Here is a 10,436-nt window from a genome sequence, read left to right as displayed (position 1 = left end):
ACCAGCCAAGTCCCTCAAGTGGACAAATTTATTTCATGAACCCAACATTTTCATTAATATTTTCAATTAAAACTAATTCCTATAAACGGACATGAGAACGTTTCAATGACCGGACACTATTTGGTAATATTTCAAAAAATATATGAAAGAATTTTGTATAATCTATAGTTCTCAGACAGACTCTTTACTCGGATAAAAACACTGCAACGGTGTGTGTCTGTTTTAGAGAAGTTCACTATAATCCGATTGAATTTACGATTTACATGAGAAGTAAGAGTAGTTGTATTACGATTACGATACAAACAGTAACATAAGGATATCGAGATAATGTTATATCACGCAGTTAAGTTGAATTTGGTGGAGTACTTTCTGAGATATGTGATTATATAGTACATACTTGTATACTTTCCTATGTGCGGCATATTCAGAGAGAACAACAAGAAAACAGGTTAACTTCGGCTGCACCGGAGCTAATATACCCTTCACAGGGCCATTTCTTTTAGTAACTATGTGTTTAGTTTGTATGGAAGCTATATGCTAGAGGAATCCGATCTGAACAATATTTTTGAAGATTACATTATTACTTTAAGCAGTAATCCATGTCAAATTTCGTGAAGATACCACGTCAAATGCCAAAGTTTTCCATACAGGCCCTTGATTCCTATCGTTCGGTTTGTATGGCAGCTATATGTTATAGTGGTCCAATAAAGGCGATTCCGACAAATGAGAGAAAATGACGTTGGCAAATTTCCAAAACGATATCTTATAAACGGAGGGAATAGCTCGTATATATACCGGACGGACATGGCTAAATCGACTCAGCTCAACATACTGATCATTTATATACATATATATATATATACTTTACAGGTCTCCGACGCTTCCTTCTGGGTGTTAATATACCCTGTTCAGGGTATAAAAATGTATGTAATAAAATCAATATAACTAAAAAAAAATTATATTAATTACATTATTAGTTTGGGTGTTTACTTATCGTAATTTCTATTACCGAATGACTTAATAGGAAGATCACTTCACTTAATTTTATTGTGTTATCTTCCAAGTACGGTGAAATCTTCAACAATCGGACACTGACGGTTTCAACAATTTGTGTCCGCTTATGGGGGGTGTCCGCTAATAGGAGTGGACGAATAAAAATTTTACCAAAATATATACAAACACTTCTTAAAGAAATTAGATTTCTTTTTAATTTAATTTACATATTTAATTATTATTATGAGATGTAACATACTTACAATATACTCGTGTTTGTAAATACATATGTACATTCGTAATATTTCTGTACGCTTGAGTTTTCAACATTTCTTTGATCAACTTTGTGGCTACTTTCCTACATTCTGTTTTATAAAATAATTTTCAAAATTACCTTCCAAAGTTTTGGAATCCAGTAACGTCATGATTAACGAATTTTTTAATTCGGCAATTTGATTCGCATTCTGTCCACATTTGTCTGTATGTACTTCATTTAGATCTTCGGTCCCTCTATCAAACAATTCTTCATTAACATTTTTGATTTAAAAGATCCAAAACAATTTTTTATAGTACCATGCTTAAAGCTACAAAATGTAAAATATAGAACCCGTTATATCTTACTCATATCACTCGTTTATAGATTTTTTCTGCTCGGTTTAGTTATTCTACCTATGCTTCAATTATAGATTTTCGTTGTCCCCAAAGAAGAGTGTAAAGTTTTGTTCCAGGTACCACAAAGATTTCAGATTGATATCTCAGATGGACAAACGGACATCACTAAATCTAGTCTTCACAGCGTGGCGTGACATTTATACACAGTACGTTCTCTTCTAGGTCTTACAAACTTCATATACCCTTCACAAGGTATATAAATTTTATATGTTTTGACAACTGAGATGTTAGCGAGCATTTCTTTCTTTCTTTATTAGTGTAGAATTCGAGATATCTGATCTCTCCTACAAAGTGGAGGTCCTCCTCTGCTTCCACCGGTGGGTACTGATTAAAACCTTCTAAGCTAGAGTGTTCTCTTCCAATAGGACAACATGACCTAAAGTAAGTCTATGTCTTCGTAAATTTTGTACAGCTCAGACTTCCATCGATTGCGGTATTCGCCGTTGTCAATGATTAGCGATCCCTTAGAGCTTATTATAATATGGTCTGGTTATCAAAATAATTCGAAAAATATTCTACTTTTGCTAGATTTGGCTGCAAAAAATATTTTGTTTCTGGTTAAGAGAAAACTCTAAAACAATGTGTATTTGCTTTGGCATAACGTAGCTCCTCACAACTTTCTTATATACATATGTATATTTTCCACGGTAGATTTCCCTTGTACCATGATATTTTCTGCCTCATTTAAAAACGAATATAGCCTCGATATTTGAATTTTCATTATATTCAATGAAAACGCCACTGACGTCTGTAACTTTACCGTTTAGTGTTCAAAAATACAACTCTGCGTTGTTATTCGGTTTGTGTCATGACTAAATAAATATAAAGCAGCTGTTTTGCGGCTGGTAAATTAAGGACCGGCGCATTTTTGATTACCCAACTTATAGCAATAGTGAAATTTACTGAATTAAATGTAGCGATTTCAACATAAAATAATGTTTATTAATAAATTAAATACCGTGCGCCGTTATTGCGCGCAAGTTGGCCAAGATTTTTATGCAACAACGCCTATCTTCTATGTTAATGCTGGTTAGTATATCGAAAAATTCTAAACGGAAGTATATTTATTATTATTATTTTGAATCACTAGCGCCCCACATTGGACATCTCTATTCTGCTGTGATAACAGATGCTATGTGCCGCTACCAACGTTTGAGGCACCCTCAACAATCAGTTCAACTTTGTACTGGCACTGATGAGCATGGCACAAAAATCCAACAAGCTGCAGCAACGCAAGGCGTGCCAGTTGCACAATATTGTGACGATATTTCAGAACGTTACAGGTATTTATTCCGCGAAGCTGGTATAAACAACACAGACTTTATACGCACAACGGAAGAACGGCATAAGCAGGCGGTGTCCCATTTTTGGGTGTGTATTTTAAGTATTAATCTAGATAAATAATCAACGACTTTCAATTCCAGCGCACCCTGCATACACGTGGTCATATTTACTCTGCCGCTTACAGTGGTTGGTACTGTATATCTGATGAGACTTTCCTTACAGATTCTCAATTGCGCTTAGACTCGGCGACAGGTGCGCGCTTTTCTCTCGAGTCTGGTCATCCTGTTGAATGGACAGAGGAAACAAATTACATGTTTCGTTTGTCAGCCTTGCAAGATGAGGTTCTCTACTGGATTAAGCAGGGTGGCCGCATACGTCCTACTAAATTTGAAAATATTCTTCTGGATATGTTAAGTGAACCACTGCCAGACGTTTCGGTGTCACGCCCTGCAAATCGTGTGCATTGGGCTATTCCAGTGCCAGAAGATCAATCACAAACGATCTATGTGTGGTTAGATGCTCTCATAAATTATTTAACTGCTGCTGGTTATCCCAAAGAAAAGGTAAGTAAAATTGTTTCATAATACCATCTTTGTACAGTGGGCAAAAAATATTAAGAATTTTTAAATTAAATTTAGCGCGAAAACATCTGTGCAAAATGTCGCATTTAAATAATTATTAGTTTAGTATACGCTTGTCTTTCTGCAGTACATTTAGTGCATTCGGCGATTTTAACGATGAGTGAAATTTGATTGTAAGGATTGGTACAAATTGATAAAATACTTAGTATGTCATAAGAAAAGTGAAAGCACGACTGGTTCCAAAACCACATTAGCCACATTGATTCTTAGTGAGTTTATCACCAAAATGGTCAACTATTATCGTGCCGCTACCGTCGTATTCGCATGATTTAGCACCGTGTGACTTCTAGCTATTCAGCAAGCACAAACTACCGCTGCGGGAAAACTGTTTTGAGTCAATTGAAGATATGAAATATGAATCGCTACGCGCGTTGAAGGCTATTTCGGAAATTCACTTTAACAACTGTTTCGAGAATTGGAAAAAACGTGAAAACATCTGTGCAAAATGGCACAAGTGTATTGAGGCCAAGGGGTATTACTTTGTGAGAGGCGACATAGAATTTGAAGAGTATATTGAGAATTTTAAAATTATGAGCCCTACAATTTTTTGTTCATATTAGTGTATATTCATTGTTAATTCACATTACATATTTGCATTTGTTTTATTTTAGTATCGAAGATGGTGGCCACCCAGCGTACAAGTGATCGGAAAAGATATTCTGAAATTCCATGGCATTTATTGGCCCGCATTTCTTATTGCTGCAGGTAACCGAACAATAATTGAAAATTTATCACGCTTAGGAAATTACGTCACTGTAAAGATTTATTGAATCGGAAATCAGTATTTTTTTTTATTAAAATATCCGCTTTTTTTAAGCACAATTTCTGTAACAATGTACCTAATGTCAAGAGCAACAAAAATAACCAGTTTCATTAAAGCTTGCGATCCTTATAATAAAACCAACCATAGAGACTGAAGTCACTTAATGCAGTATACGAAGTAATACAAAGATTATACTGGTAGGCACATAATTTGTGACATGAAAATTCTTAGGTGTTTCCAGTTTGATATCCTGAAGTCAAATCTGAAAAGAGAATTTTTCTATCACCCACAGATATTCTGTAATCTGCGGCTTTAGATTTTACAATATTACTGTGATTAAATTGAAAGGTGAAATTGTTTGAATTAATTTGTATTTCGCGTGTTTTTCGAATCGGTAAATTTTTTTTTTCTGTAAGTTGGTAGTACTGTTAGTGACTTCTATGCTAAATTTCAATTCAAAATATCCATTACTATTTGAGATACGCTAGGCTCTAAAGTGAATTCTGTGATTTTTACTATGTCTGAATTTATTGAACAAAGAAGTGCGATAATGCACCATCTCATACTGATTCGTGATTATTTCGCCACATTTTCAACTAATATCGTGCCGCAACCACTGCATTCGCCTGATTTAATTTCGTGTAACATCTGGCTATTCAACAAATTCACATGACCACTCCGTGCAGTGGCCAGTTGGTCAGGCACTCACTTCGGGACAAAAAACCGGTACTACTACCACCTTTGCATATTAAATTGGGTTTAATGAAGAATTTTGTTAAGGCAATGGACAGAAATGGAAGAGGGTTCTTGTATCTGAAACAAAAATTTCCAAGAGTCTGGGAAGAAAAATTGCAGGAGAGCATATTTGTGGGTCTGCAAATAAGAGAACTAATGAAAAATGAAACATTTGAAGAAATGCTCAATGAAACTGAAATATGAGCCTGGAGTGCCTTTAAGGTTGTTGTTGAAAATTTTCTTGGAAATGTGAAAGCTGACAATTACAAAGATCTTGTGACTGAACTACTTACTGCTATTTTACTTTTTTGGACTCCCATCTGAATTTTTCCCCGAAAATTTAGGGGCCGTATGGGACGAACATGGGGAACTATCCATCCTTTTCCATGAGGAAATGGCAAACCTTACTGAAGAGAAATAACAAGATAGTGGGGGAAAATATGGCATCGTTTGGTGTCACTATCGGTCTATTTTTTGTAGTGTCCCTATTGAGTGTGGCATACGGAGAAGCTACCTTGGACCGAAGCAACGTTTATCTGTGGTACAAAATGTTCGCAGAAGGCCTAGAAGATGTGACAAAAATTGGCTTTTGCACCACGATAAAGCCCCTGCTCACACATCGTTGCTTGTGCGCGACTTTTTGGCCAAAAACAACACACTAATGATGCCGCAGCCACCGTATTCCCCAGATCTGGCCCCCTGTGACTTTTTCTTCTTCCCTAAACTGAAGAGGCCCATGAAAGGACCACGTTGCGCTTCTCTTGACGAGATAAAGACGGCATCGAAACAGGAGCTGAAGAAGATAAAAAAAAAAAATGATTTTTTGAAGTGCTTCGAAGATTGGAAAAACAGTTGGCACAAGTATATAATAYCTCGTGGGGATTCCTTTGAAGGGGACAAAATAGATATTCATGAAAAAATAAATAATTTTTGAAAAAACACAAAATTCGCGATACTTTTGGAACACACCTCGTATGTATGTCTAAAACTGCTTCAACTCCGATCTTGTGTCGCCTTAGAAAGAACTAATAGTGGAAATATGTATGTATGTCTTCCTTGATGATTCGGTCGTATGTATATTGATGTGTACTCCGCTGAGGAAGATTATTAAGTTTGAAACATTCAAATTTCACGAGAACTTGTACCTTTTGCTCCAAAAGTCCAGGCGCCCAAAAAATAAAAAAATAGAGTAGTTAACCAATCGGATTACGGGTATAAAAGTTAACTATTGTTGACTTTCAACATTTTTCCCAACATATTTAAAGTTAATTATCCCACTTTGGTTTATACATATATTATACTTAATTCGCTGAGATGCTTAAGTTTTCAACTTGCTGAGATTATTAAATTCTTTTCTGTTGCAGGCTTGGAACCGCCACAGCAGCTATTCGTACACTCCCACTGGACAGTGGATGGGCAAAAAATGTCGAAAAGTAAGCAAAACGTGGTGGATCCGGTTGCGGCAGCCAAAACTTACACAATGGAGGGCCTGCGGTACTTCCTGTTGCGCGAGGGTGTAGCTCACAGCGATGGCAGTAAGTACAAGTCACAGTTTACCTGCACACACACTTATACTTTACTTGCGTACACACTCGTACATATGTATGGTATATAGCAGCGTCTGTAGTACATAGCAGCGAAATCACTTAGTGAACATCGAGAGTGCTTGAAGTAGAAATGCAGGAAACAGCACAACTTAAATATTTAGTAAGAATTTAGCAAAGAAAATACATAGAAGGAAGCACTTTATGTACGAAGAGTTGTAGATCTGCACGCGACGGCGGTCATGATGTTTATCCTTTCACTTTTTGCTTTTTTCGTCTGCGAGCGTATCTTCGTTCAGGTAAAAGAGCTTCCTGCAAGTTTAAAGTATGGCAGATTAAAGCAACTATTTCGAGTTTGTGGGGGGAAAAAAATAGTCTAACCTTTGTGGCTTAAAGTAGGTTTACCGAATTAGAGAATTTATTTAAACGTCGCGATTGCACGATTGGGACCACGCGCATATACAAACGAACAAATTGCTATTTATTTACTTAATGCCTCTCCTCACACTGCTATTTATTGTTGTAGAGGCAAAATAAATACAAGAAAACAAATATAAGATTTTCTCAAAATTCTGTTTACTTATATATGTATGCATGTATGTGCGTATGTAGAATGTCTGTAATGTCTTGCGGTGTTATGACTCCTTCGCACCCTACGGGGGGTTCAGTGGCTCTAAAAACCATAAGTTAATTTAAACTTCTGGGCTTAGCATGAGTGTGTGCGTTTGTCTCCTGCTTGATGGCTGCTGGCTGCAAAAGTTTTGCTTCACACACATGCACGCATACATTGCTTATGACTTTTCTTTAACCTAACGCACTTCCTTGGTCCAATTTCCTTCTGTTTCTGGGGTCTACGAATCGCCTTTGCAAAAGATTTGCACAAAAAACAACAACAACGATTATTTTAAGAATCATTGTCGGTTTGCGTGTGTGATTTTGTGCAAGCTTTAGGGCTTTACGTACTTATGTATGTATGCATGAATGTGCATACCCTTCGTATGTAGTTGCAAAACAGTTTGCTTGCATGAATAAACTTTCAGCCCGCCTTGCCGGGAACCCTAACGAATATTGTTCTAGTTTTCAGCTGAAAATTTGATTAGTGTTCCAGTGTTTTGAGAAAAGTTTTCGGTTATTGTATTGTCACTTCACCTAGGCCAATGCATATTTGAGTATTTTATAATTAATTATATGTATGCCAAAAGATGAATTGAACCTTTCTGACCGTAGGGTCGTTTCGTATTTGAATACACACATATGGACGTATGGGCATATACACTTGTGCGCAATAGAAAGATGTCATCAATTTTTGGCCTCGCCTTTTCTGTGTAAAACTTGCACTAACGGGATAAATTTGTGTAAAACAAGTTGGAAGAATTCTAATTATAATCTTGTGTAGCTACATTCACACTGGCATGAATGTGGAAATATAAAGAGAGTTTCCAATATCTCCGTTGAAATGGTTTTTAATAATTTTTGGTATGATATTCGACATTACCGAATAAATAAAGTTGTTTTGAAAAACGAAACGAAATTATGCAAAAATTACTACTTACATTTTACTATTTTACTACTGTTTGATGGAGGGGAGGTCTTCCTTTTCCTCTGCTTTACGCGGCAGGTACTGCTTTGAATGAGCTGGAATGTTTTCATCCATTTGGACGACAAAACCTATCTAGCGTAGCCGCTGTCTCTAAATGCTCATCGACTCATACTGCTAATCGTATAATTTGGTGTTTGTTCGTCGAGAGGGAACTTTATTTCCCAGTTGCCTACTTAGTCCGAAGTAGCACCTGTTGGGCAGAGTTATTCTGCGTTGGATATCGAGGTTGACGTTCTTGTTGTTAACACTGGTTCCTAGGTAGACGAAATTACCTACGGCTGGGAAGTTATAACTGTCAACAGTGACGACGTGGGAGTCAAGTCGCGATTTCGACGACTGTTTGTTTGATGACAGAAGATATTTCGTCGTAGATTGAAGAAGTCACATAATAGAGAATCGGGAAATGTAAAATTTAGTGTCTTTGTACAATCTCCGAAGAAATTGTTCAAATCGAGTCACCATGTGCCATACAAACTCACCGATCGAGTAGATATGAATATTAAAGATCAATTCATAAGTGCTTGGTCATTCTAGAGAAGAATATTTATAAGATAGCAATGTAGCCAATTAATTTTCCTAAACTTGTTGTTGTGACTCTTCAAGTGACATTGTCAACATCTACATATCGTAACTTGAAATGCAAAATAACGTAACAACATTTTCGGAAATTTACAGCGGCATGAATGAAAAACGAAATAAAATGGAACATGAGTGAAAAAAAAATAATATCGGTTAAAACTGGCTTATATCTGATCGCATAACCTAAACATTTTGAACATATGTAATATTATGTATGTAATTTGAAGTGGTGAAGCGTAATCAATAAGACACTCAATTTCGAATTTTTTGATAATACGTTATTTTGCATTTCAGGTGACGATACGTATATCTAAAAGTCTGTATGTTCCTTCAGATGCCTTTAAGATTCTTGGAAGAATGTGTCAGCATAATCTGTTAGATCTGTCGAAGTCGAAGTTGATTAAAATAAAATCACGTAACAAAATTCTCTAAGACTTCTTAGTCAAACTCGGAGTTTTCTACTCTGATGTATAATAACCATGATGTGAGTCAAATAGTTCGGGTTTCATGCGTCACTCCCACTGAAATTTGCAGATTTGTGGAGCTATAACAGGTTAAGCTGCAAATCTATTGGTGCGCCCACATGCAGTAATTGTTACAATAACATTATTTATTACAATAGGGCATTGGTGGATAAGAATAGCGAGTGTTGTCAGCCAAAAATGCTTGATTAGGCGTGATTAAGGAGTTCTTCTATACCCTTGGTTGGTCCCACAAATGATATGTAACATTTACTTAACATATTTTTGCGATCTTGCGGGAGAAATCCACGCTAGTGCACACTTGCTCTTACATATTTATTCCTAAAGCAATGATAATTATCCTACGCACAAACAGTATCGTTCAGGCTCTGAATGACTACTATAATTCCAATTAATTTGAGCATTTAATTGTCATAGGTCGGTGAATACGGTCATTACGTACCATGTACTTATAAGTATAAGTATGTATATTAGGGTGTCCGTTATTTTTCTAGTTAATTTTCTTTGGTTTGGTTTGGTACTAACATAGGGTAAGTAAGCCATTTATTATCAATTTAAACCGTGCTATAATCTAATATTCTTATATAGGAATTTTTGACTTTTTGCAATACATTTTCTTATCTCGAAAGAGGCAACTTTGAGTCTTAATAATTTTTTCATAAAATTACTTTGAAAGTTATACGCAATTAAACTTATTTATTAAAAGTACTAAGTATTTTTAAGAGTGTATTTTAAATTTGTGTTGCTCATACGGCGTGGTTCTATAATAAAGCAGTATTACATTTGATGTGTAAATTTTATTGCATCTTAAGTTAGTGGTTATACGGAAAAAATGATTAAGACCCGTTTTTTGCAAAGCGGAAAATTTTATATGTATTAAAATATAATTTTTTCAAGATCAATGTTACATACAATGGGCAAAGAAATATTTAGAAACGGATGAAATTGAAAATAAAAGTGAGTAAAAAGAAATTTGGGTAAGAACGGCCACCCGAATAAAAAAATATATTTACATATACATTAGGGTGAAGAAAATTTATACATGCCTTGGCCCAGTTCTTAATGTCAATATTAAGGGCTTAAATTTTCAAGAAATTTTTTTAGGATATTTCGTGCCGGGATTGAAAAAAATTCAATTTTCAA

At 35.7% G+C, this 10,436-nt stretch overlaps 1 protein-coding gene across 1 annotated transcript in view; it reads left to right on the top strand.

Annotated features, from left to right (window-relative positions):
* Positions 1-2,507: 2,507 nt before the first annotated feature.
* Positions 2,508-10,436, top strand: part of LOC108974030 (methionine--tRNA ligase, mitochondrial) — a 38,238-nt gene continuing 30,309 nt past the window's right edge. The window contains exons 1-5 of the mRNA XM_018941603.1: positions 2,508-2,694; positions 2,756-3,036; positions 3,090-3,512; positions 4,202-4,295; positions 6,453-6,623. Of these exons, the coding sequence (XP_018797148.1) occupies positions 2,601-2,694; positions 2,756-3,036; positions 3,090-3,512; positions 4,202-4,295; positions 6,453-6,623 (1,063 nt within the window). The 5' untranslated portion in view covers positions 2,508-2,600. The remainder of the gene's footprint in view (positions 2,695-2,755; positions 3,037-3,089; positions 3,513-4,201; positions 4,296-6,452; positions 6,624-10,436) is intronic.

This window comes from Bactrocera latifrons, unplaced genomic scaffold (genome assembly GCF_001853355.1).
Source record: "Bactrocera latifrons isolate USDA-ARS-PBARC rearing strain unplaced genomic scaffold, ASM185335v1 scaffold_52, whole genome shotgun sequence".
In the NCBI taxonomy this organism is placed as follows: domain Eukaryota; kingdom Metazoa; phylum Arthropoda; class Insecta; order Diptera; family Tephritidae; genus Bactrocera; species Bactrocera latifrons.
Note: the sequence above shows the minus strand (reverse complement) of the source record. Positions and strands in the feature narration are given on the sequence as shown.